The 27675-nt window shown below is 39.8% G+C and overlaps 1 protein-coding gene across 1 annotated transcript in view; it reads right to left on the bottom strand.

Annotated features, from left to right (window-relative positions):
* LOC122811112 overlaps nt 1-27675 on the bottom strand; it is a 1431540-nt gene that overhangs the window by 329438 nt on the left and 1074427 nt on the right. Inside the window, exon 9 of the mRNA XM_044082706.1 lies at nt 24965-25276. Coding sequence (XP_043938641.1) covers nt 24965-25276 — 312 coding nt within the window. The remainder of the gene's footprint in view (nt 1-24964; nt 25277-27675) is intronic.

Here is a 27675-nt window from a genome sequence, read left to right on the forward strand (position 1 = left end):
AGATCCGGTAATGATTAATAAACAATGATTAATAAAACAAATTAAAAAGAAACTTAAGAAAGATTGTGCAAAGTTAAATGAGGACAGTACAGTTATGTATAATCAAAAACAGTACATCTCAAACATGGGTAAAAAGATCATACAGCAGCTGAGAAAAACATTCTTCTCTTTACGAAAGGGAATAAATCTGAAGAGGAAGAACTTCCCCTGTCTATAGGAGGGTTGCCTTACTCCCACGTGGTTGAGCATGGAAAAACGCTATATTTGATGACTACTTTGGTCCATGAGTAGAACCTCTGAATGCCTACCTATCTTGCCTAATACTGCTGCAGTGCAAACTCTGGGGATCTCACCCTTTCAGGGATCCTTTAGTGGGGGCTCCCAATGGCAGCAAACCCCACATTCCTCCAGCAAGGAAAAAGAGAGTCAACACTGTGCTCTCAACTCACCCCTTGCCAAGCCTTCAAGTGACTTGATCTGTTTCTTGGACCTGGGTTTCCCAGATCTCAGTCAGGATTCCATCCCTCTACACCACAGATGGAACAGAGTCAGTACCTTGATGATCACTCTGTATATGCAGAAATGTCCAAATGACCATACCTTTCATGGAAAGTGACACCTAAACAATGTGACTCAAAAAAACATACAGCACAGACCCCAGAAAGTGATGCACCAGTTGTTGAACATTATGCTTACTGACACCATTCAGATGCCCTGCAGTAGCAGAGAAAAAAGCCCTAACTATCCAGAATCTGAGTCACCAGATGTGCTTCCTGAATCTGCTAAGGTCCATTATGGGTCGAAAATTCCCAGTCCCCGCTGGCACCAGAAGGAAGGAAGGAAGAAGATACCCCTGGCTTTGTCATAAAGAATGGACAGCTCCCTTGATCAACAGTTTTGGTCCAGTCCCAAGACTTCCGCATAGACTAGTTTCGTAGTGTAGCCCTTTCTGAGGGCAAACTTAAAAGTTCTAATTGGCCTCAAGACATGGCTGACCATTACTCAATGGTCCTTTGTCATGGCTTTCCAAGTCAGGGCAAACTCAAGAGACCTCACTTCCCACCTTGGATATTCCTACATTCTAGTCAAGTGTGCAAATGCCAGGCCAGTTGGATCATCTTCTTGGATAATCTAGCCAGTAACATCCATCAAGACCACTGGATGATTCAGTGTCTTCTTCAGTCTGCAAGGAGACCTTTTCCTCTTTTGAGGATGTCTGGGCCTGGAGAAGGAAGAAGGGTGTGTAGTGGCATCATAAATATCCTCAATAATGATGGTTTACATCCTGTTCATTAGGTCATCCACCAAGTCCTGAGAAACCTAGACGAAAGTTACCTCTCTTTTGAAAGGTGCATCCAGGATGGGATTTTTGAGTTTTTCTTTTAGGGAGGACAGCTTCAGCTAAGCCATCATGCAGAAGCAGATGCCTCTGGCAGTAGCTATAGCCAGCACAATCCATCTGGAAGCCCACTGTAGCAGATGCAGGCAGAATGTTAGCATATCCCTCCTTGAGCCCCAGAAAACTTCTCTAGTGCCTAATCTGCTAGGAAGGACTATAACGTGGACAGCTGAGACAGTAAGTTGCGAGCTCTGAGTCCCACAGTGGCAAAAGAGTAGACTACCTACCTAATGTCAAAAGCTTTAAACACTTTTCTAATATCAAGGTGACAAACGTCTGTGGTCTTTGTTCCCTGTGCTGCAAACGTCTGTGGTCTTTGTTCCCTGTGCTGCAGCAAAAACAGCTTGTATGTATAACCCAGGGGATGCCTACTCAAGGACCCACGTTACTTAGCTGGAGGCTTTTATGGACCGTCCACTTTCTTTTGGGGCCAAAGCAGCAGTTTGTGTGCTTCTAAGCTGCACATATGGCACTTTTGCTGACTGACTCCAATGAGAAGGGGAGAATGAACCAAGACTCCTCCACTTGTTGCCCTCAGATACTCAAGTCATTTTCTGGGGAAGGAATGTTGGCCAGGCCAGAAAAGAAATTTGTCAGACCCAAGGTTTTTTTTCAAAAGGAGGAGGCTGTATAGTGGGGAGAAGTCATGCCTCAGCCTTCTCAGACATAATGGTTTTCACATAGGTCAGACTTGTCATAGCATCCTTAGAGGGAATAATTCCAGCTCCAAGAACGTGTATATGATGGCTGCAGACTACAGGTCATCCACAGGGATCTGGCACTCCGGACTTCATTTGTCAAAGGGTAATGTGGGTTGTAAGAAACATTTTACTGGACCAAATGATGTCAACAGATGTTTTCTAATGGTGGGTTCTGGGCCCTGTAATTCAATTTACCTCAAGACCTCAGACTTGTGTTTGAAATTTAGGTAATAAAGCAAAAAGGCAGTAACCTCCGAAAAACCAAGTACTGATAACCAAAAACACAAGGAGGCCAAACCACAAGTACTGACATAGGAAGACTCAGCAAAAACCCTGTAGTATGAGCCATTACATACTATTGGGCCTAAGAGGAAAGGAACCAAAGGAGGAGAGGCCCAGGTATCAAGTACTGCTGACTAGCAGCGGGTGATTCTAGACTGTTTCACTGGATCAGGCCAGTTGCCAGTGTGCTCCTGCAGGTTAACAAGGGGATGGGCTAAATGGTGCCATCACCTCAAGATACACTTCTAAGATGGAAACCAAGGCTGTGCTTCCTCAAGTCTTTCATCATCCACCAAAGTGGAGGCAAGCAAAACATACACACACATGAAAGGAAGAATTGAACTAGGCCTACCCTCCATCTCTTTGTCCTCTATTAGTGATCCAAAACAGACCTTGGTCTGCATATGGGGCCTTCCTGCCTAACATCATAAGAGGAAACCAGAACCACTTTAATCCTCCAGGTAGCAAGGTACGCTAACAGTTTCCCCTTATGACCATCTGACAGTGGCAGGGTTAACTTACTGGCATTCATGACAAAGCTGCACCTCAAGTGCTTCTCCAAGGAAGAAGAGACAGTGTCAGGACTGTTCTTGATTTGTCTGTCACCACATAGATGCTACTGTACATTAGGTCAAGTTCGAAACTAAGAGCTGCACAAAAGAATAGTCAGTCCCAGGGGGACAGGCCTGCTGTTGGAGTACAGCATGCAACATCCTGGCATATGCCATACTGGGGTTTTTTTTGCCCATAATGTGACAGCTTCTAAGAATAAAATACCAGTATAGAATGGAGAAGATGATGAACCCAGTTATGGATCCACCAAAGGAAGGTTTTAATGTTAAATCAATGGATCTTCAGATAATAGAAATGCCTATATTTTGAGTGCTGCAAATCCTTCCTGCTGGACACTATCTGCAGTATCTCAGCCACGCAAGTCAGAATCAAAGCAGTCAATCCCTTGTCACCATCTCATGTTGCTTCATTCTGAATTTTCAGACTCCATTCAAACTGCAGCGCAGTCCTTAAAGTTCTTTTGTTGTGATAAAGAAACAGAGCAAGGGACATAATACAGAGGATTCTGATTGAGATGCCAAGAAATTCATCTCAAGAGGTGAATCGTGGCATTCATGCCAAGAAAACATAATAGAAGGCTATGATCGGAGACCCAATTGTAATTCTACATAGTTCTTGGAACTTTACCTGCTCCATATAATACCAGTTACAAAAAAATGTGTAGAAACGCAAAATGTTTTACCAGTTTGGAAAGTCAGTAAAACAGTTTGAAAGAGAGCTGTCAGACAGCAGCATACCTCTCAGCTTCTTCACTTAAGAATTCTGGGCAAATAAAAAAATAATGCGGTGAAAGGATCAGAATCGTGGACAACTTTTAAATATTGCTCAACTTCACTTATAGGTTTTACAAGAAAATGCATTTTCTGAATAATAGGTATAAAAACTCTAATTTTTGGCCATTATTGACTGACTGTAATCCTCAGTGATTTAAATCAAAAACATTATAAGGGACAGGGCAAAATACAAATCAAAATCAGGGATGTTTTGTATGATAGGGTATAGTTGAGAGGTACAGTAGGCAGAAAAAATGCTCTTCTGGCAGGAGGCAAAAAGACTTGAAGACATTTTGTTCTGCTGCATGTTTTGCTCATGTGTGGCAGAGTGAAGATCTAATGCTTTTAGAAACTGTTTTACCTTTTGCTGCTGTTCTTTGCCAGCAGGCACTGACTGCTGTTAGTCTCTAGCACAACATCTAACTGTAACAACTGCTGTTAAGAGTGCTTAGCAAGTTTATCTCCCCCCCCCAATTTTGGAGTGTAACTGAGGTGCTTCATGCACTGCAAAGCAAAATAATTCATAACAACAGATTATCAACATATCAACAGTAATAATTCAGATATAAAGATAATTTCAAGAAGTTAAATAGAACTGAAAGGAACATTCCAACCACTCAAAACCTTCACAAAAATCCAATAAGAATGTACACTTAATTATCAGATGATTTGTCTTTCTAGTACCACATGTAACTGTACTTTCCTTTTCATGGTGTCTGCAAGTGACTGCTGCAAATCATTACTCTTGGAAAGTGTGCACAGCTGTGTACCTTACAATCCATGAAAAAAAGGGAGAGTGGTTCCAAGAAAAGCAAATACATATAACACATTAATACCAGCAAGAAGAAACTATTTGTCAAGTCTGCCCTTGGTATGCACCTAGCATCATACATCTCATTTTCTCTCTACTCCTCACATCTGTCGCAAGCGCTCCTGAATGCATTAATTTAGTCATACCCCACAGCCCACTCTGTTTGTATATGCCATATAATGACACCCCTCCTCAAGACGTAAAATATCTTTTGAAGTCCAGGATGCTGCTGTTCTTCCTGCCATTTGGAGCTGACATCTTTGATACCCCGCTAAAGTTTTACCCCCTCACAAATTCCCTTTCATGGTCTCTTAGACCCAAACTCTATCTCCTTGACTCCAGTGTATAAAGCTATGAACCCCTAGACTTCCACATCAGTGTGGTCACTCCATGCCCTTAACTACCTCTGCTGCTTTTCTTTGGACCCTTCACAACAACGCTGTACCACTTCCTGGCCTATACAGCTACACACATTTTTTCAGATGAAGTGTGTCCAATAACTGAAGGAGCAGGGAATAACTTCCTTGTCCCTGTAGTCTACTCCCCTAAGGATGCATCCAAGCACCATGTTGGCCCTGGCTGCTTCATTTTCATTTGCTGGAGCAGTTCCACTATCACACCTCTCAGACCCTTTTATTGGTCTTTCTGGTTGAGTTCAGTTCTTCCTAATTTGTATCTCAGCTCCTAGGTTGTTGTATCCCACATGCATCACCTTGCACCTGTTCATAATGAATTTTAACTGCTGCCTCTGCCATTTTTTTGGTTAATTTATCCAGACCCCTCCTTAGCCTGTTAACAGGCTGTCAGTTTTCAATACTCGAATACGTCTGAAGAAAACCCAAGAAAGAGCAGCAACATCAAATCAACGTCAGCAGTACGTTACTGATTCTGGTTTCTTCCAAGACATGGTCACATTCACTGTCAGCTCCTAGGTTCCAACCACCTCTCCACCAATTTCAACATTTTATTGTTGCCACCTAACCCTTGCATATTATTCAGTGTTCTGTGAGGAAATTAAATGAATGCCATAACAACAACGATGTAGACCACTTCGATTCCTTTTCTATCTAGATGGACTGTAACCTAATAAAAAAACTGATGGCTGACAAGAGGGCTTTTCAAGATGGCAGTTCTGAATAAGCAGCTCACTCGGTCAGCTCCCACATTGTGCCAATATAAAATTTACTTCCTCAAAGTACTAAGTGCTATATCAAGTATATCCTAGCACTTGCAGTTAAGTTTTAGTAGTTGATTTTACAGATTGGCAATACTTTCTTCCTGTGATTAAACTGCACTTGTAAAATGTCACAGTACGACAAAAATCAGATGGAGCACACCATATACCTTACACTACTTCATTACTGTCAGGAATAGAGATGGAACCTAAAGGACAGAGATTACGGAACCTGCTACGGAGAAAACACAACAAAGAAGGTAAATCATCAAAATCTGAAATGATTCAGGTCTTACAACTGTTGACCTAAAATGGCAAGGGCTTCAATACAAGAGATCCAATCTAAGATTTTCGCAGATTCAGACAAATCAAGCACACAGCCAACGATTTCACAAAAAAAAACCTTGATGAGCAAAGAATGCCTTTCTGAAGTGGAAAACACCTCAAAGCCTAATGACACAAAGTTAAACGCATATGATTTACAAACAAAATTACCACAGAAAAAGACTTTAGACCCTGAAACTAGAAGCAGAAGTAATAGTACTACTTTAAAAGGTCTCCCTGAAAGTTTCTGAAATGGACATTTGATTGATGTTTTCCAAGATGTCACTGAAGAATTAATTTGGGACATCAACAATACATTTTACAAATGATAGACCACTTCATGCTGTCAGACCTCCTCATTAGCCTCCCCTTCTTATTTGAGGTAAATGATGAATTTTCAAGATGGTCTGATGATTTTGAGGACAGAAAAACAAAAAGGTAAAACTCTACTTATGTACCTGTTGACTTATGGGTTGATAGGTAAGTACAAGTCTAATTGCCCATATTGACCATTTTAAGCCTAGCCAATTTCCCTTTTTGTGCTCAAAATAACCTATCCCATTGGTTATAGACTGGCCTTATACATCCCTTTGTTGGTAATTATACATAACTCCTAATCTGTATAACTGGGAGCATACCATAAATAATTTAAAAGGACCCTAAAGCATTTAGGAGGTCCCTCTGTCCATTAGGAGTACAGGGGAAGTCCTGGGCAAATTTTCTGTTTCCCATTCATAACCTGCACTTAAAAATGAATAGGGATGAACTTTGTTTTATGCGGATGGGGAGTCTTTTCCACAGCAGTGGTATCCTCTGCAAAATATACCTATCCCTCCAAACAATTCTACTGATGTTACAGCAGAAATGTAAATCCCTCAACCAAGTCGGTCATTCATTTTTTCATGCTGTACTGCATATTCTTCTGTATTGTCCACATTTCTTTCTGTTGTTAGAATGTGCAACTTTGTGGAGCTTTTCCTCCAGGGTCCCAGCTGAAAGGGGATCTTGCATGGCCCAGTGGGACCATTTTGAAAATTTGTATTGCATATTTTTTGTACTGTATGCATTTTTGTTATTTTTCTACTATTAAAATGTGCAAGTTTGTGGGGCTTTTCTTAAGGGGCCAAACTGAAAAGGGATCTTGTATGGCCCAGTGGAACCACCCCGGCAACCAAACACAAATAAATTAAAATAAAAATAAGAAGTAATAAAAGCATATTAAAACACAAACGAAAACCTCCCAATCAAGTAAACATTCCCACAACCACAAAACTATGACCCATGCACACACCCCAAGTATAAAAATAAACCTTAAAAAATTATATACATATGTAGTCAATGAAATAGAAATTAGACAATAAGACTTACCACCTACTCATTTGACTAAAGAGCAAATTGACAGTATATAAACCAAATCCATATATACATGCCTGTACAGACATGCACATGCATTTCATATTTCATTTCAACAGTAGCTTTTAAGAATCAGCACAGTTTAGAATGGACTCCTTTTCAAGCAATACATCACACAAAGTCTCTCAAAGCTGGCCCAAAAATGTCCACAACACATAGGTATTTTCCTTAAGCACCTTCACAACAGAAGTAGTAACAGTTCCACGAAGTCTCTCAACAGCTTCCCACACAGGAATGACAAACTGCACGGGTACAGCAGCCTTCATCCAACTTTCCTTAACAGGACAGCACCACCACTTTCCAAAGATGACTCTGTTCAATTAAAATTGCCGAGATCTCTTCCTCAGAAATTTTGTTAGGGTAGGAGCCAAGCATATCTGATCAGCCTTCTGAGCTCAGGCCTACTATGCAGATGGTTTTACCCTTCATGTGATGTCTTATTTCCCACCTGTAAAACTTGCATTGAACAACACACCCTATAGTATTTACCTAGGCGGAGAAGAGGGCAAGAGTAACGTGGAATAAGTTATTCATCCCAACCAGAATCCTGCAGCTGTTCAGTAAAAATCAGTTCAAGCTCCAGCTTAGGTGCAAGTCATGACTTCCAGTAATATAGAGGAAAAATACATCAAATGTGTTCAGAGCTGATTAAAATAAATGAAACACTGAAGTACATCAACTCAAATGACAAAAGGCTGGAAAAAATTTGAAGAAGCTTTACCTAGATATTTGCATGAGTTGATAAAATTGTAAAAATCAGAGGTTGACATGAAGATAAGCCAGGCTGAGTATGAAACTGCTCAAGAAGAGATGTTTCAAAAACGGCAGAATTAGAGTATAGAGCACATAGGGAAAGCCTGAGATTTTCTGCTCTACTACAGGAACTGGAAGCAACATATCAATTTTATGAAAGCACATATAACCAACTGGACTGGTATTCCACAGCTGGAATTGTTAACTGAAAGGGCACATTGTGTTTATGGTCCAAACCTGACCATAAAAAAGCAATCCAGACCTTTAATAGTAAAGATGTAAGCCTATCAGCAGAAAGAGCTCATCCTGATAAAACCTACTCACTATACACCAGAAGGAACAAGAGTACATGAAATAAAGGAATGTTAAGAAGCAGATGTGAGATCCAAGTTGCTGTATTCCAGCTATTTGCAGAATATTTTTTTGTGGACGGTCAAAATCATTCTTTGATACAGAACATGCTAAGGAGAAAATACAAATGTTTGTCCAACAAAAAGCGAGCTATCAAACAAAAGGGGATTCTGCTTCTTATTCTTCTGATAATAAAGTTCATAGAGAGACTGCCATTAAAACCTTTTCCAATGCTCCAAAGAAAAATGCTTGAGAGACAGAAAAAAAGCAAAAGAGCTAAATTGAAGAACCAGGGGTACGTTGGAAATGAGCTAGCCACTTGGTTAGGGAGATAGAACTCAACAAGAAGAAAACCACAGCAACTTGAAAATTGATGAATAAATGTGGGATTACAAAGCATCAATTACATTTGTGAAGTATGATGGAACAATCTTCTTCTTCTTTTGGCTTTTCCCAGTTAGGGGTCGCCACAGCTGAACTTCGGTCCACTAATGACTGGCAGTAGATTTTAACGGTGCCAAGGTGCCAGCCTGACGCCCAACCTTCAACAAAGGCATGCCCATTCACGCATGTCTTTCGAACGCCACTCGACCGCGGAGAGGACATGCAGACTCCACACAGAAGGCGCTCCAAAACCTGGAAATATTGGACTTTTTTCACTTTGTTAAATTTGTAGGAAAGTCCAAAGCATATGCCCTACTACATCTCATTAATGTTTGGAAAAAGCTTTAGGAGGGGGAAAGAGGAAGAGAAGGGAAGAGTTTAAATAAAACAAAATTTTGTTTGACAGTGTTTTTAATGATGAATATGGATACACCACAAAAGGAGGGGGTGTATCCATATTCATCAAGGATACCCACACTTCCAGGTTGGTGGCAACGCACGAAGCATCGGAAACCATCCAGGTACAATTAACCATAGGCAAAACTGCTCTACAATTTGTAGCATGCTACAGGCCACCCTCTCAAACTCAGGAACCCCACACAGCCTTCCTGAAGACACTGGAGGGTATAAATGTATCTCCAAACACCATTATATTGGGTGACTTCAACTACCCGAATATAGACTGGGAACATTACTCAAGCCCCAACTTTCTAGCCCAAAGATTCCTGGAGTTCATAAATTCAAATGCTATGGAACAACTAGTCACCGTTCCCACAAGAGGAGAAAATATACTAAATCTCATCATCACAAACATGGGGACAAAATGCTCCACACCGGAAGTATATCCCTCATTGGTGAGATCAGATCACAAACTAATCTCACTGGAAATCCCCATTCCCCCCCCACCCCAAACCAAAAAGACCACAGTGAAGAACTTCTCTAAAGCAAACTTCACACTACTCAAGACTGGTGTGGTATCCTTCAAGGCCCCCGAGCCAGTGGAAACCACAACCCAAGCTGCGGAAGCCCTTACAAATGCCTTCTACGAACACCTCCAGGACTGCATGGATCAGGCAATCCCTAATAAAACCAAGACTCTTTCCACCAAGGGCAAACGTCCAGTCTGGTGGACCCCAGCCATAAACAAACTTTACAATAAGAGGAGAAATCTGTTACATGATAGAGCAAAATCCATAAAAGAGAAGACATCCTTGATCATTATTAGTAAAAAATACGAGCACTCATAAAATCATCCAAGGCCAACTTTGAGAGAAAAATTGCCATAGATTCAAAAGACAATCATAAGGCCTTCTTTAGCTATGTTAGAAACTTGGGTGGAAATTCCCAGATATGCTCAGAATTAGTCCAAAATGATACAAAAATCACTGAACCCACAGACATTGCCAACATACTGGCAGACAGGTTCAGTGCAAACTTCACCCCCCTCTGCCCCCCAAAAGGAGAGATAACTATCCCAGCAGAGTGTAGCCTCCCAGACATCTCAAATGCGCAGGTGAAAGCTGCTCTCTCTAAAGCTAAAAACACAGCATCAATGGGACCGGATGGTGTCCCCGGCTGTGTGCTACACAAACTCAATGAGGAACTAAACCCGCACATAAGGCAGCTGTTTAATCTTAGCCTTACCACAGGATACGTGCCCAAGGAGTGGCGTACGGCAACTGTGGTCCCACTCCACAAAGGCGGTGCCTCTACGGACCCTGGTAATTACCACCCCATAAGCTTAACAAGCCTGGTCTGCAAAGCTATGGAGAGGATCATAATGGAACTCATAAACAAAGACATAGGGGACTTGCAGACATTGGACCCGACCCAGTTTGACTTTGTCAAGGGCAGATCATGCCTTTTGAACTTGGTCGACTTCTTCGAAACAGTCACCAAGGCCATTGATGAGGGAAAGGCAGTCCATACAGCCTACCTTGACCTTGCAAAAACTTTCGACACAATACCCCACTCGGGTATTATAGAGATACTTACCAACTTAAATGTAAACCCATATGTCACAAGATGGGTTGCAAACTGGCTAAAGGACAGAACCCATAGGGTTAGAGTTGCTGGTGCCATGTCAGACTCCAAGCCGGTCACAAGTGGTGTCCCACAGGGCTCAGTCCTTGGCCCCCTATTGTTCAGCATCTACTTCTCAGAAGTACAGGCAAACATAGGAGGACTATGGCTGACAAAGTTTGCAGATGACTGCAAACTGGGCGCCATAGTGGAAAGTACATCGGACACAGAGATCCTTCAGAGGGGTCTCACGGAAACTGATGGCTGGTGCCAGAGCCATGGCCTGAAGTTAAATGCCAAAAAATGTATAGTCATACCCTTCGGGAAAAACAAGGTAACCCCAAGCTACCATATAGGTGGCAATCCACTAAGCACAGAAGAGGTTATCAGGGACCTGGGGACCCAGTTTGACAGTGGCCTTTCTTTTGACACTCACGTTGCTAAAGTGGTTAGAAAGACCTTCTACATTGCCCACCTGATCATGAAGGATTCACATCCAGATCAAGTGAGGTCATTGTTCCCCTGTACTCTTCACTTATCAGACCAATGATCGAGTACAATGCCCCATTCGGGATGTATCTCACCCGACACCTGCAGCAATTGGAGAGACCCCAAAAGTTCTTCACCAAAAGGATAAAGGGACTCCAAAATCTGTCATATGCTGCCAGACTGAAGAAACTCCAGCTCTATTCAGTCGCATACCATCTGCTCAGAGGTGACCTGTGCCTGACATACAAGGCCATGTCCAACCCGGAATTAATGGACATGCTCCACCTCAAAAAATCCAAATCTACCAGATCCACTAGAGCAAGCGACTTAAACCTTAACACGGATATAAATAGGACATGCTGGAGGGATAGATTTGTCACCCAGAGACTCCCTATGCTGTGGAATAAAATCCCGGTCCATGTGAGGCAGAGCACCTCGCTGGCTCTGTTCAAGAGAAATCTTGACCGGTGGATGGGAGATCGTAGGTTTACCCCGGGAATCATCTCTGTGTCACTGCTGGACAGAGGCACAACAAACTAATGGGCACAGTATTTTTTAAAATAAGGGGTGGCGTAAGCCACAAAACTTTGTGCTAGGCTTATAAATGCCTTAGGGCAGATAGCCTAGTATAAACCTATGAACTGCATACTACAAAGTAAAGCTTTTCAGTTAACTTAATGTGCAGTAGGAATATTGAAGTAAAGAGGTACACTTTTTTTTCGTCCTTTACTTTTAAGAAACAGGCACTGCAATGTAAAAAGAGACGAAATAGCATAATATAAGTAAAACTGACATATCTTTTCTTAGTTTTGCATGGGGGAATAGCTGGATTAAGGCCCTTGTTTTAATTTAATAACAAGTCTTAAGGGGAAGCAAATAAATAAAAGAACAATGAATATAACGAATACTGAAAAGCATTTTCTCTAGCACATAAAAGTTTATACTGAAATATGTGTATTGGAACACAACTGTGCATCTACTTCTCATGTTTCTATGAAAACAATCTGATAAGGGGCAATAACAGTATACTTTATTACAACCGATAGGAGATGATGGTTTCTGAAAGAATTCAAGTTGTTTTCCTCAATTGGGAGAGGAAAAAGATGAGGCAAAAAATAGACAGCACTTAGTGGAAATAGAAGCACAGGCTGTACCACGTATCCTAGCATGGATAACCATTATAGGTTAATTCAAGCTTGTGAGTATGGTTGTCAATCTGGGTCAACTGTTCCTATTAGGATGGTTACACTTCACTATTTGAAAATGTACATAGTTTTGTGTTTTAGTATTTATAGGTTTTGAGGGTGTTTTGGAGCTAGGTTTGATTTTTTTTGATGAGATTCATTAGAACAAAAAGTTTTGTATAATATGCCATAGGTTCAACTGAATATGTCATAAAACAACTGCATAAAAGACCAACCTGCCAAACAGTGGACATATGTAACATAAAAGCTGAAACTATACATTCAAAAAATGTTATACATAACAGGTGGGAATAATAACTTCATATCATAATGACACTTTCCATACTATCTTTAAATGTGAATGGTCTCACAGACCTATACAAAAAACAAAGAGCACAGAACTATATTAGTGCAAAGAACTATGCTACAGGAAACACACTTGGAAAGAACTGTGCATATGAATTTGATAAAGAAAGGATTTCAGGATGGTTATTCAGAGGAATATCTGGAACAAAGAAAAAAGGGAGTACTTGCATTAATTGTGAGAGGAACTCCAATAGTGATAGGAGAGGGGGAAAAACATAAAAATGGTACATCTGTAGTAATAAGGGGCTGCTGGCATGTATTTACATTCCACATAAAACAGCTACAATGGAGCTTAAAAAAATTTGGGGAGAAAAACCTGCCTTTAGAAGGTAATATTACTTACTGGTGGGGACTAGAATTTGATTTGCAGCAGTGAGTATGTATTGGGGGCCTAGAAGGGAAAGTATAACAAAAAGGGTACATTTGTAAAGTAATTTATGAAAATATTTAATATGGAAGATGTGAATTCAGTAGGAGGAGTTTGGAGAGAAAATGTACATATTCCCCACCATACAAAAACTGGGCTAGGCTATACAGAAGTTATACTTCACAGGAACATGTGCTTTTAGTTGAAAATTTTGATATGCATCCAATAACGATTTCATATCATGCACCAATAATAACTAAAATAAAAATGCAGGGTAATCAAATAAAAATGGAACACTGGCCCTTCCCCATCAATCTGTTAAAGAGAGGAATTTAAGGAACTGATAGTGGAAATTATTTTGGAGTTATTAGAGAAGACAGAAATTCCTTCTGAAAATATAGCTAGGAATTGGGATAAAATTAAAGTGGAGTTTAAAATGGTTAAGAAGTAACAATAATTATTTAGAGGAACTGACAAAGGTTAAAGTATTGCAGAATAGGGGGAATCTCGCAGAACAAGAAGAGTTACAATTGCAGAGTGCCAAGAGAAAATAAGGAACTCCCTCGATAATATGGATGAGTTTAGAAGCATTGCTGTTAAGCAACTATTTTTTGATAACATTGCCAAAGCACAAAAACTTTTAGCATAACAGCTCAGGCAACAGAAAGCAGAAAGGGTTGTTGCCAAGCTTAGGAAGTCTATAATAAGAAAAATAAGAGATCCTGTACAGGTGTTAGAAATATTTTGGAAACTTTATGAAAATCTGTATAAAGCAATTGTGGAAGTCAAGGAAAAAGTACAAATGGAATTTTTTATGGAAGAATTAAATATGCTAAGGGTAGAGGTAGATAAGGCTCAATTACTAACAGTTAGGACAGGAGGAGATGAAATAAAAATGGTGACATAAAACCAATCTAAAGGAAAGTCCCCAGGAATAGATGGTATTCCTGTGGAAGTTTAGAAGCTATGAGGGAAGAAAGTGATAAAGATCTAGAAGGTTTTAACAGTGTTTTAAAATAAGGAGAAGCACAAACATCCTGGAAGAAAGTGATGGTGGCTGTAATACCTAAAGATGATAAAGAACCACCAGATCTAGCTTCATACAGGCCTATTTCAATTCTAAACTATGATTATAAAGTGTTTATGTCTATAATGGCTAAAAGAATGGCAAAGGTGATGCCATAATTGATAGGTATCAATTAATGTAGTTTTGTGGAGTGGAGACATTAATAGAACAATGATGATCCAGAGGGAAATAGAATGAAAGAAAATACCACTGTTTTTGGTGGGTCTTGATGCAGAGAAAGCACTTGACATCATAAGCTGGGATTTTTATGAGTAGGGCAATGGAAGCATTTGCATTCCCTGATAAAAATTATAAGGTTGATTAGGAGGATATATGAGGGATTGAAGCTGAAAATTAAAGTATGTGTGTGGGGGATTCTTCTCTGATAAGTTCTGTTTTGAATAGAGGAACCAGGTAGGGTTGTCCTCTTTCCCCTAACTGTTTTTGCGTTACATTTAGAACGACTAGCAAAGAACGGGGGGGGGGGGCTCAAGAAACAAAGACAGACTGGGATTTTGGATGCAGTTCCTTAAAAGAGAATAATAACCATACCGAATTTTACATTCATAAAGTAGAAGTAAGTATTCTAAGAATTAAGCCAACCCAGGGATGGAGAAAGGAGAGTTTGCCAATAAGGATGATTGCAATTAGGCGTACACAGAATAGACAAGGGGGGCTGGAATTTACTGGAGAAAATTGATAAAGGAACCAAGGTATTGGGAGCAAATAACTAGAGAGGGAAAAGGTAAAAGAATGGGAAGAGGACAATAATTCATTTGGACTGCAGGCTTGAGACTGCCTTCTCTATCAAGGACTGATATCAGAGTAAAGACAAAGAAAAAGAAATAGCAGGATCCCAAGTGAAAGACCAGCACTGGTACAGTTTTTTAGTAGAATCTAGAACAGAATTTGCTGTAAAAAAATGAATTAGTACAGCATACAAAATATGTATGGTAACTATGGGAATCAATCAGAAGAGGTTAGAAAAAATTGGGGAGAGAGACTGGATAAGCAATTCACACAGAAACAAAGGGATGATATATGTATGGCTCCAAAATATACAATAAAGTCTAGAAGATTTAGGATCTTTGCTTGAAATGTTTGCAAAGGAATTTTTATACCAAAGCAAAGTCCAAATAATTTCTCCTCAGGTAGACTGCAAATGTTGGAGGTGTGATAAGGAAGAAAATGGAATTGGGAACATATTCTTTGGGAGTGTAATGAGTTGGGAGACTTAGAAAATTCCCTGCAGACTACTTTAATAGAAATATTGGGTGAGCAAACTGGTTTAATCAAGGAAATTATTTTTTTTTCATTTGATATGACAGAGTGGAATTGCTTAGACATAGTAAGGCTTTGCTGAGTTTAATTCTGGTGGCTGTCAAGAAAGCAATTATTAGAAAATGGAAATCAAAGTCTAAATCAACTGTAATAGAAGTAGTGAGTATAGTTGCAGAGATAAAACAAGTGACAGTGGGATCTTTACGAAAGGGTAAGAGCAAAATTACATAGAAAAAAATGGAAATTGTGGGAACAATACATGCAGAATAGTGTTTTGGAGGAGGAATGAGGTGTAATGGAAAACATAAACTGAATGAGCTTTGTAATGTTTGACTGACAATGACTGGATAGATTATAAGTGATGTATAATGTTTGCAACTTAAAATATGTCAATATGGTTTGTTTTCACTTATATAAATGTATGACTGCCTATGTCATAAGTGATAATTTAAATAAAGAGGTTTCTTGTTTAAAAAAAAGTTGATTGTCCCAACAGTACAAAGTGGTTTAGGATTGCCTCATTTTAAGAAATATTTTAGAGCTATGTAGTTTATGCTCGTATACATGACACATACAGAATGTTACAACTCAAAGTGGAAAGAGATGATGATAATAATAATAATGAAGTATTGGGGACAAGTTCAATAAATAAGGAGAGATTAGACTTTCGGATGCAGATCCTTAAGGAGAAAAATAACCATATAGAATATTATGATGAAGTTGCAGAAAGTATTCTAAGAAGTAAGACAAGACAGGAATAGAGAGAGGATACTTGACAATAGGGATGACTGCAAACAAAATACAGAAAATTTGTCAAAGAGGGCTGGAATTTACTGAAGAAAACTAGCAAAGCAAAGGAACCAAAGTATTGAAAGCAAATAACTACAGAAGGAAAGGTAATAGATTGGGACGAGGCCAAATAAATTGGGACTGCAGGTTAGAGACTTCTATGTGAAAGACCTGCCCTGGTTGAGTTTTTAGTTGAGTCAAGAACAGAACCTGTTGCTAAAATATGGGTAATTAGTTGACCATATAAAATACTGCATGACAAATATACGAATCAATAAAAGAAGGTTCGAAAATTTGGGAAAAGAGATTGGAAAAACAATTTTCAAGGGAACAATGGGAGGACATACGTATGGTTCCCAACTGTGCAGCAAAATTCCAGACAGTTTAGGATTTTTTCTTGGAAGTGTTTGCTTAGGAAAATTTTTCCTAGAGTACACTGCAAATGTTGGAAATGTGACATGGAAGAAAGAGGTAACAGGGAATATGTTTTTTTGGGAGTGTAATGAGTTGGCAGATTTGAAAAATTCCCTACAAAATACTCTGTCAGACATACTGGAAGAGCAAATAACTGTAAATAAGAAAATAATGTTCTTGAACTGCAACACAGGATCTGAATTGCCTAGACATAGTACGGCCTTAAGTTTAATTCTATCTGCAGCCAAAAATCAATTACTATAAAATGGTAATCAAAATTTAAATCAACTGTATTTGAAGTATTAAATATTTTAAATGAGATAAAAGAACCTGAAGTGGGATCTTTGGAAAGGGTAAAGAGCAAATTGCACAGAAATAAATGGCATTTGTGGAAAATACTTGCAGAATAATGTTCAGGAGGAAGAGTGGATTTTAAGGGAAGGCAGGAACTGAGAGATTTATGTAATGTTGGATTGAATGACAGGTGCTATAAACAAATAATATACACACACGCATACATATATATATACATATATATATATACATACATACATATATATATATATATATATATACATATATTCATAGATAGGTACTAGGCTATTGGCCCTAGGGCCTATATAAGCCTAGCTAAGAAAGGTACTCTGGCTTTCGCCACCAAGAAAATTATTTTCCTGTTTCCCTGTCGAGCAGAGCCACAGAAGCGATCCCCGGAGTGAATTTTCTATTTCCCATCCAATCATCAAGATTTTTCTTGAAGAGTGCTAATGAGGAGATTTGTTTGATATAGATAGGTAGTTTGTTCCAGAGTATGGGAAGTCTCTGGGACAGGAATCTATCCCTCTGGCATGTTCTGTTTATTGTGATGACAAGGTTTAGGTCTCTAGAGTGTGTAGCTCGGAGGGATTGGGATTTCTTTAAGTGGAGCATGTCCAACAGCTCTGGGTTTGACATAGCTTTGTATGTTGGGTAGAGATCACCTCCGAGTAGGATTTATGCAACGGAGTAAAGCTGGAGTTTTATGAGACGGTCTGTGTAGGGCAAATGTTTGAGGCCGGTAATCGTCTTTGTGAGGTATTTCTGAGGCCCTTCCAGTTGTTGTAGATGTCTTGTGAGATACATACTAAAAGGGGCATTGTACTCTATAATGGGTTTAATGAGTGACGAGTAGAGGGGAACAATGACCCCTTTTTTCCTGGATGAGAAACCTTTTGTGATGAGGTGTGCCACGTAGAAGGATTTCCTGACTACTGTGGCAATGTGATTATCAAAGGAGAGACTACTGTCTACCTGTGTCCAAAGGTCTCTTATCATACTTTCGGTGTTAAGTAGACTACCACCTATGTGGTAGTTCATGGGTACAGAGTTTTTATCAAAGGGATGACAATGCACTTTTTAGCACAGAGCTTGAAGCCATGGCTTTGACACCAGGCATCTGTCTCAGTGAGGCCGTTTTGTAGGATGTCCACATCATTATGAGTTTTGATTATGGCTCCTAGTTTGCAGTCATCTGTGAACTTTGTTAGCCAAAGAAATTCTGTGTTAGCCCGTACTTCAGAGAAGTAGATACCAAAAAGGAGAGGACCCAGGACTGAACTCTGTGGTATTCCACTTGTCACTGGTCTGAAGTCAGATTTGGTGTCTGCTGCTTTCACAGTGTGGGTTATGTCAGTGAGCCAGTTGGCAACCCATCTTGTGACATAGGGATTTATTCCTAGTTTAGTGAGATTATCTATAATTCCAGAGTGGAGGATGGTGTCGAAAGCCTTGGTGAGATCTAGATAGGCTGTGTGAACCACCTTTCCCTTGTCTACGGCTTTGCTGACTGCTTCAAAGAAGTCTATCAGGTTTAGGAGACATGATCTGCATTTTACAAACCCGAACTGGGTGGGGTCCAGAGGTTGGAGAATAAAACTCTTTGTTTCTAAGTTACATGATGATACATTCCATGGCAATGCAGACCAGGCTAGTTAGGCTAATGGGGCGGTAGTTCCCAGGGTCCATGGTGGCTCCTCCTTTGTGGAGTGGGATAACTGTCGCTGTGCCATTCAGTAGGCACAAAGCCTGAGGTGAGGCTATGACTGAACATGGTACTTAGGTGGGGTGCCAGTTTGTTCTGTAGTTCGTGTAGAACACAGCCTGGGATTTTGTCAGGTCCCATGGATGCTGTGTTCTTGGCTTTGAAAAGTGTGGTTTTTACCTGTGCAGCCATGATTACAGGACCTTTGCATTCTTCCGGTACAGAGATGGGCCCTTTAGGGGCTGAGAGGGGATAAAGTTAGCACTGAACCTATCTGCCAGGATGTTGGCAATATCAGTTAGTTCTGTATATTTAGTTCCATTGTGCTGTAACTCAGAGCAGATCTGAGTGTTGCCATTGAGAGTCTTGTCATAGCTATAGAATGCTTTATGGTTTTCTTTAGAATCAGTTTTTTGTTTTTTTTTGTAACTAGCTTTGGTGGATTTTTTTGAGGAATCTCAGCTTCTTACTGAGGCTGACCAGGGAGTTCCTCCAATCATGGGATTTTACTCTTTTTGCAACAGTTTCTTTATTCTATTGTATAGTTTGTTTATGGCAGGGGACCACCAGATTGGCTTTCTTTTTTTGGAGGATAGCATCTTGGTTCTGTTAAGGATAACACGATCCATGCATTTGTGTAAGTGCTTATAAAGTGCATTTGTGTAGGATTCAACAGTCGTATCTCTACTGTCCGTCTGCATGGGTGTCGTGAAGTTTGCCACTTCTGTCTTGAGAAGCATGAAGTTGACTTTGGAGAAATTTTTTATGGTGGTTTCCCTAATGGGGGTGGGATATGGATGTCTAGGGTGATTAGCTTGTGGTCAGATCTGACCAATGAGGAACTGACCTCTGGTGTGGAACATCAGTCGCTGATGTTGGTAATGACAAGGTCTAGGATACTGTTGCCCCTGGTGGGGATGTGGATAAGTTGATCCAAGGCATTATAATTTATGAATTCCAGAAAACGTTGAGCAAAAGAGTTGGTACATGAGCAGTTTTCCCAGTTAATGGTGGGGCAGTTGAAACCACCCATTATTAGGGTGTTGGGTTGTACCCTAATATTTTCCAGTGTATCAGTTGGGAACCATAATGCATACACATTTTTTTATATATATATATATATATATATATATATATATATATATATATATATGTATATAAAATGGATAACGCATGTAAACAAAAAATTGTTAATATGGTTTGTTTTCATTCTTATATGTGTGTCTGTCTTAAGTGATAATTTAATAAAGACGTTTAAAAAATGCACCCTATAGTGTGCAACATAGGTTCAGTCAGGGATTTTCTCCCTTTGTCATTTCTCCCTCTAGTGTTCAAAATGCACAACTTAGCAATTATGTTACATAACCTCTCCCAGCATAGAACCACTGATACTAACATATGCAAAAAATAGGATGTAAGCCAGCAACAACCCATATGCATTCAGATGATATTAGCCTGGGCAATACACCATTTCAAACTGACATGGTAGTAGTGACAATGCTCCTATCTGGCAAGTTACTGCCTATCTGACTGTAGAAACACCAAAGGGGTCCAGGAAAAATGATCTGCAAAATAGGTAATACATAATAAGATAAAGCCCATTTAATAGGGTTGCTACCTTTTGTTGTGGCTAAAACTGGAGCAAAGCCACACCCCTCACATCACCAGTAACCCCGTCCACCCCCACCCCCTCTCATGGCCACATTCCGCCCATTTTATGACATCATGGTGACATCACTTGGTGGGGAACGCCCTCTTTTTCCATTCCCACTGCCTGTTTTCGGCTGATTTACTACGCTTTTTTACAGAAAAACACAGTAAATCAGCAGATTTACAAACTCAGATAGCCTGTTTCCTTTTTTGAAACAGAATACCAGAGTTTGTACAGTGTTTTCCGGACTACCGGAGAATCAGTTTGATTTCCGGATAGTCCGAAAAAAAGGGAGGGGTGGCAACCCTACCATTTAATAGCCAAACATTTCAAGAGATTATTTCTCACCCAGTCACGCAATACCTTTGTTCAGTACTTCTTCACTTCCAGCATAAATATACAGCAAACTGGGTGTTCTAGCATCCCTCAAAACATTTGTGCCAGTACTGCTCTTAAGCCTACTTCAGAGGCATCCATAAACATTATGAGCTATTCAGAGAAGTGTGGCACTTAAAGGATGGGCTTGGAACACTATATTCTCTAACTTCTTGAATGTACGGTCTGCCTCCTCCAGCCATCTGACCCTTGGTGGGGGGACACCCCTGGATTAAATCAGGTCAAGGGGGCATAGTATAGTGAAGTTTGGTATAAATTCATGTTAATAGTTGGATAACAAAAAGGCTATGACTTATCTTCTAGTTGCTAGATGGTAGGAATGAGCCAATTAAACATGACTTCTGCCTATTCTGTCTGCGGTTTCACTATCCCCCTTCCTATTATGTAGGCCAAAAACCAGGTTTCAGACAGTTAGCTGTTAATCCAGCCTGTAACAAATTTAGAACAGCTCGGACCCTACGAAAGTGATTTTCTTAGCCTTCACAAGAAGATAACTTTATTGCCAAAGCAAGCTGCTCCACAGCTGGTGTGAGGTCTACAAAAACATCTGAAATTTTGCTGATATACCATGAAAGCCAAACAACATCATGACCTACCTCAACTAAACATCTGAAGCAAAAGTGAAACTAGGAGTATGAATCATCATGATGACATACCATGTGTTGTCAAACTGTTGCAATCAAGTGCTACTTGACACTGTTTGATTCTGTTTTGCCTAGTGACTGGAAAAGTTCTAATACATTTCAAAACAATAGGTCTCAAGGTTTTTCTTTTGCAGGTTCACCAAGTGGTTACAGACAAGAGTTCAAATAGTCTGTGTATCTTGAGCTGGGAAGCTCACTCATACAATTCAACCACTGGGGCAATCAACTAACTGTGATTATGCATTTCATAACATCTTGTATACTGTTGAAATATTTATACTGAAGGTCTTCTAGCTTCCAGGTTTAGTTCAATGTATTAAATGTGTAGTGTGAATATTGTCTGCACACCTTAGTTTCATGAAAAATTAGATTTTTTTTCAAGGAAAAAATGCCTGTATATTTTGCATATGTGTATATTTTGGAGTTGTTAATGTATGCTGTTGCCCTTTCAAGAGTCAGTCTGCACCATAATGAATTGCAAGTCTAACTATAATCCGTTTGGTGAGAGATCCTGGAGTGTTAACACTGTTTATGTTGACCTGCCATGTAGTTTGTACTACAGTTACCATGCTGAATGCTGACCTACTGAGATAACTTGACGAAATTAGTATGTATAAAGTAGCGACTTCTGACAAATAGGTACTGCTTTCTCTCCTTCACCTAACTTTTCCTGTTGAAAGGGCAATACAAAATTACTTTGATCTGGGGTACTGATAGGTTCCTGGTCTCCTGCCTATTTCAATTTCTACTTGTTCTAGGATTAGCGCTTTCATGCTTGCTTGTTTTTGCTGTTTAATGCACTATTTATCAACCTTCTTCTGATTATCCATTATTAGGCTAGATTGTCCCCTTCTGAATTTCTGTACTTGTTTCCCCTTCTCATTACTATGGGTCCCATACTTGAGTGCAGTCTTCAGATCTTACTGAGATAGGTCTGGCTTGCAAGACGTTGGATAGGATACACTTCTCCCAACTGGAGGCTCAAGAAGGCTCTCCATAATCCCTTCTAAAGGATGCCTTATTTGACAAAATACTGCAGTTAACACACCAAAGGGGAGCTTGGCCAAAAGACCCATCCAGAACAAAATGGTACTGATTGAGGGGTATGGCTCAGCACCATCTACATCCTAGGTAGTACCTCTCCAGCTGATAAGCTAATGGAGCTAGTGGTTCAGAGGTCAAGTCAGGAACCAGATAATTGTACAACAGTCCCTTGCAAACCATATAGGATCTTGCACCATCCGAAAGATAAGCAACATTGGGCAAAAATCACCTGCAGTTGACTTCATCATTGTGGTGAAAGATACCAAGAGGGCTGTCAGAAGACTCTTCCTCCATTCACTGACTCAATAAGAAGTCAGAGCAATGAACAGACTTTGGAAGTGGGTATATGCTTTGGGAACTTTCGCTCAAAGGACTTTGAACTATGCCACAATTATAAACAGGTTTCAAAGATATCTGGCAGCAGGCCAAGCAACTCAAAACTACCTTTACTACCATGTCTAGTATCACCAACCACTTCATGTGCCTAATGTGCAATGTGGTGGATGAAGTAGCTAGTGTAGTTAGGTATGGCATATCAATGAGACACCACATATGGCTGCACCTGTGTGACTTTACTGGTGACTTTAAGGCATCCTTCATAAATATCCCCTTTCATGGGTTATCCTTGTTTGAACCTTCACTGCAAGAAAGGATGCACAATGGTGACTAGGACCTTTCAGCTATCAAGAGTGAAGTTTGAGGTTCCCTAGATATCAAAAAGTAGGAACCAAAAGGGGCCACAATCTCTCTCTCTCGCTCTGGTTCAGGATGTGTAAGTGGCAACAAGTAGATTCACCATTTGACAAAGGCAGCCCCCTTCAATGGATGCTAGACCAGAGACAGAGGGGCTCTACAGAATCAGACTGCAAAGGATAATCTAGGATTTCTGCTCTTCTGGATTGCAACCAGTCACCATCAGTTCTGAGTCTTGCCATTTGGACTCAATATAGCACCTAGGGTGTTTGCCAAGTGCATGGCTGAAGTAGCATCCCATCTACAACTCAAGAGATACAAGATTTTTCTGTACCCAGATGACTGGCTCTTAGCTACGCTAATGAAGAAGTCCCTCACTGAAGCCAGAGACCAGCTCCTCTGCAACTATTTAGGAATAACGAGCAACGTTCAAATGTCAAACCTGGCGTCTGCTCTCACAACTGCATTCATAAGATGCCTGTTGGAAACTACCTGGTTCATAGTTTATTTACCACAAGAAAAACTTTAAACTTTTAAATAAGCCATTCAGTTCCTTCTACTAGTGCTATGTGTGCTAGGTATGCCTTTGTCCATTCTAATGAGTCACTTTACATATTTCCACATGACAATTTTCCAGTGGCTTTTTCAAGCTCGACAGTCTCAGTGCATACATTCTCTCTCCAAAACCATCAGTATAACAAACTCATGCAAAACTCATCTGAGGTGATTGTTACAATCACCAATGGTTTATGCAAGAAAACCCTTTAACTCCAGCCCCTGTAGCACTAGTGACCATGGCTGCATCCACCCTGGGGTGAGGAGGTCATTATGAGGGAAGAATGGTCCAAGGTCTATGGTAGAAAAAAATATCAACATACACAAATATCTTGGGGTTGAGGGTTGTCCTCCTTGTTTACAGGAATTTTAAGACTACCTTTCTCAAGATGTGATATCCATCTAAATGGACAGCATGACTGTAGTTTGGTGCATCAACAAACAGGGAGAAAACCAGATCCTACCCCTGTCGGGAACAAATGAGGGTTTACAATGGGCGATGGCCTTGCACTGCTTTCTTGTTGCAACAGACATCCCCAGGGTCCTGAACTATTTTGCAGATAACCTCAGCAGGTCTCTCCTAATGCCTCAAACATGATGCATGGCCCCCTCAATCCAGAGGTAGCCAATCAGATTTTCTGTCATTAGGGCACTCCCTTGCTGCCAGTGCCTGCAATCCTCCCCACCCTGAGAAAGGTAAATGAGCCATACCTCTGCACTCTTGCTCCTCCCTGGATGGCTTCTCTACTATGGGGCAGCTAATCAAACCCTGTCCACTGGGTCACAGTCAGGGCCCGAGCCCAGGCAAAATCTCCTTATCTTGGAGTATACATCCATCTGTAAGGCACTGTTAGCTGGATGGAAAATAAAATGTTCCTTTTCTGGTGCATACATCCAACTGGAAGGGTATCACTTTTTTGTTTAAACTCTTAAAATAATTATTCTTGTCAATGTGTCTCTATAAAACCTATTGCTGAATGTGCAGAATAAATGGAGAGTGGATGAAAACTGTATGATTTAAATTGTTACAACCAAATGAACTTACTTGGACGGTAAACTTCTGCTCGTTTTTTAACTGGTTCATTTAGTGTTTGATGCTGAACACAAAAAAATATCTCCCTATTAAAATCCTCGGCTGTCAGTTTTATCTTCAGCGAAGACTTCAGATTGAAAACACCACTGCTGTCCTCAAAAGGACCTTCAATAGTTATGCCTTTATCAAGTTGTTTATTGTTCTGCAGCCAGTGAGTACTGATGTTCTTTGGATAAAAACCCCGAACGTCACAGGTTAGTTGGACAAACTTTCCATAACTTGGATTTTTTGGCTCAACTGTTATTTCACCGACTACTGGAATACCTGTAAAATTTGTGAGAAAAAATATTAGTTAATTAAAAAAAATACTTTGCAGAGGAAACTAAAACAAACAAGCAAGACAAAATATTAAGAAAACCTTCCTGCATTCATTCTGATAGGCACACATCGCTAAGATAGTTTGTATGGTTACTGTACAATAAAAGCTCCACTTAACACTAGCATATCTAGCCGGAGATGGTGCAGACTAAACAAAACTAAAAATTGCTTTATAGAAGCATGGGATTTATTTGTTTCCCTTTCCTGATGTAAGCATGTGCTTTATCTGTACTCTGAAAAGTTTACTTACAGTGAAAAGATGAAGTCTGCATAGGTCTCAAAGCAAATTTATTTGTTTCGTTCTTGAGCAAACAAGTGTTATGGCTTTTATGTATTTATTTAATAATTTGTTAATTCAATATGCTTTGAGAGTTCTTCAGCTATGACCTTGGCTGCAATGACAGGGACTGTATCTGTGGCAATTTAGAATAACTTTTTATCTAGTTTGATCTGGAATCTGGAGAACAGGTAAAATCCAGACAGCCCGTAGATGTAAGCGAGAGGGACAGGACTGAAGTCCCGAACAGTGTTACAGAAGTACTAAATGCTGTGTTACCATATCACTCAAACCTTAACTACCACTAGAAGAGAGGGGTGGGACCCTGGTTTAACAGCTCTTCTGGCACCACAGGAATGCAACATTCCACTCGTAAATAGTGGAATATGAATTTAAGTGCCAACTGGTGGACAAGATGCACAACATTATCCTCTTCTGGCCAGAAAGGCAATCCACTGTCATTACAGTGACAGTGATGTAATTTATCTTCATTAATTTGATAGTCCATTACAACCAGACTGAGCCTCCATGACAAATGATGATGATCTTGCATTAATTTAAGACACAAATAGTAAAGGCTAGAAACTGCTGTGTTCTTAGTTTTATGGGCATGAAATAAGGTGCAGCTATGGGTAATTTGCCAGTAAAATGATCACTGAGAAAATACTGACTAAACACCACTACTGTTTTTGATGGTAAAAAACACAGTATTTATGTACAGCAAACAATCCTGCACAAACTTGACTATACTAACAAACAGTTTACCACTACACAAAAAGGAAGTGTTCACAAAGAATCAACTGCGTAGAAGATTTAATCAGAGTATGCCAAGTCCAAGTTGGAGAAGTTGTTGAAGCAGCATACTGTACACAGTAATACTAACAAGCATTTTACTAATCCGTTTTTATAAAGAAATACAACTAATAATCAGTTATTTTATTTTAATCTATATTTTAAACAATGACTTACAAATCAGTAGTATAATGACCTTTACATTTTCCATGAACATAAAAGTCATTACTACTTTTCCAGGTGTGTCTGTGAACCACATTTTTTTTATAAAGTTTTTTTCAGTTTCAGGATAAAGCAGTGGAATGGTGGGTAACATGCATACTTATTTTATTTTCATTTCTAAAATAAACTAGGACAGCGGACTAATATAGCAATAACCCACGCCTGGGTGTGGGTAATGCTGGATTTACCCACGGTTGGCGTGGTTTGGTCCCGAGGGCGAAGTGGGTTATTGCTATTATACAATGACATTATTTAAGAAAAGAAATAATTACTTTTCTTAAATAATGGCATTGTATAATGCCTCCTTACTGCCCTTCCGCAGCTGTCTGGTATCCGCGGCAGTTCTGATGTACTGCACATGCCTACGCAGTACATCAGAGCTGTGGGCAAAAGCAACGGAGAAGGCAAGATCTCCGTTGCTTTTTACTGTTTTGCTATGTTAAATGGGTTTAACATAGCGAGACAGGTTTAAAAAAAAAAGCAACGGAGAAAGCAAGATCTCCGTTGCTTTTTACTGTTTCGCTATGTTAAAGGAGTTTAACATAGCGAGACAGCTTTAAAAAAAGCAACTGAGATCTCCGTTGCTTTTTTTAAACCTGTGTCGGTATGTTAAACTCTTTTAACATAGCGAGACAGTGTTTTTTAAAAAGACTTATACTAATGGAAAAAGTCCGGGCGACCGGACCATTTTCCATTAGTACAAGTCAATTTACAACGTGCACGCTGGCCAATCAGCGTGCACGTTTTGGAATATTAATGGGGGGTCATGGTATAATGTAAAATTGACTCATTCCAATCACAGCCAAGAAATGACAGTTCGCACACAGAAAAAAATTAGACAGCCATAAAATACAGTAAAAAGCTTCAGCAGTCATTAACATTCACACAAGTTTATGTACAATAAAAGAAACTTATAATAATGCAGAATTCCATAATGCACAAAAATGGCAAAGTACAGGCTGCATACATGACAAAGTTTTCTTACTGACAGAGTAACAGACATAAAACAGCAATATTTTCATTATGCACAACATTTTTTGAACATCTGCTTGAC

This window comes from Protopterus annectens, chromosome 9.part0 (assembly GCF_019279795.1).
Source record: "Protopterus annectens isolate FY-2018-M chromosome 9.part0, PAN1.0, whole genome shotgun sequence".
Lineage (NCBI taxonomy): Eukaryota > Metazoa > Chordata > Ceratodontiformes > Protopteridae > Protopterus > Protopterus annectens.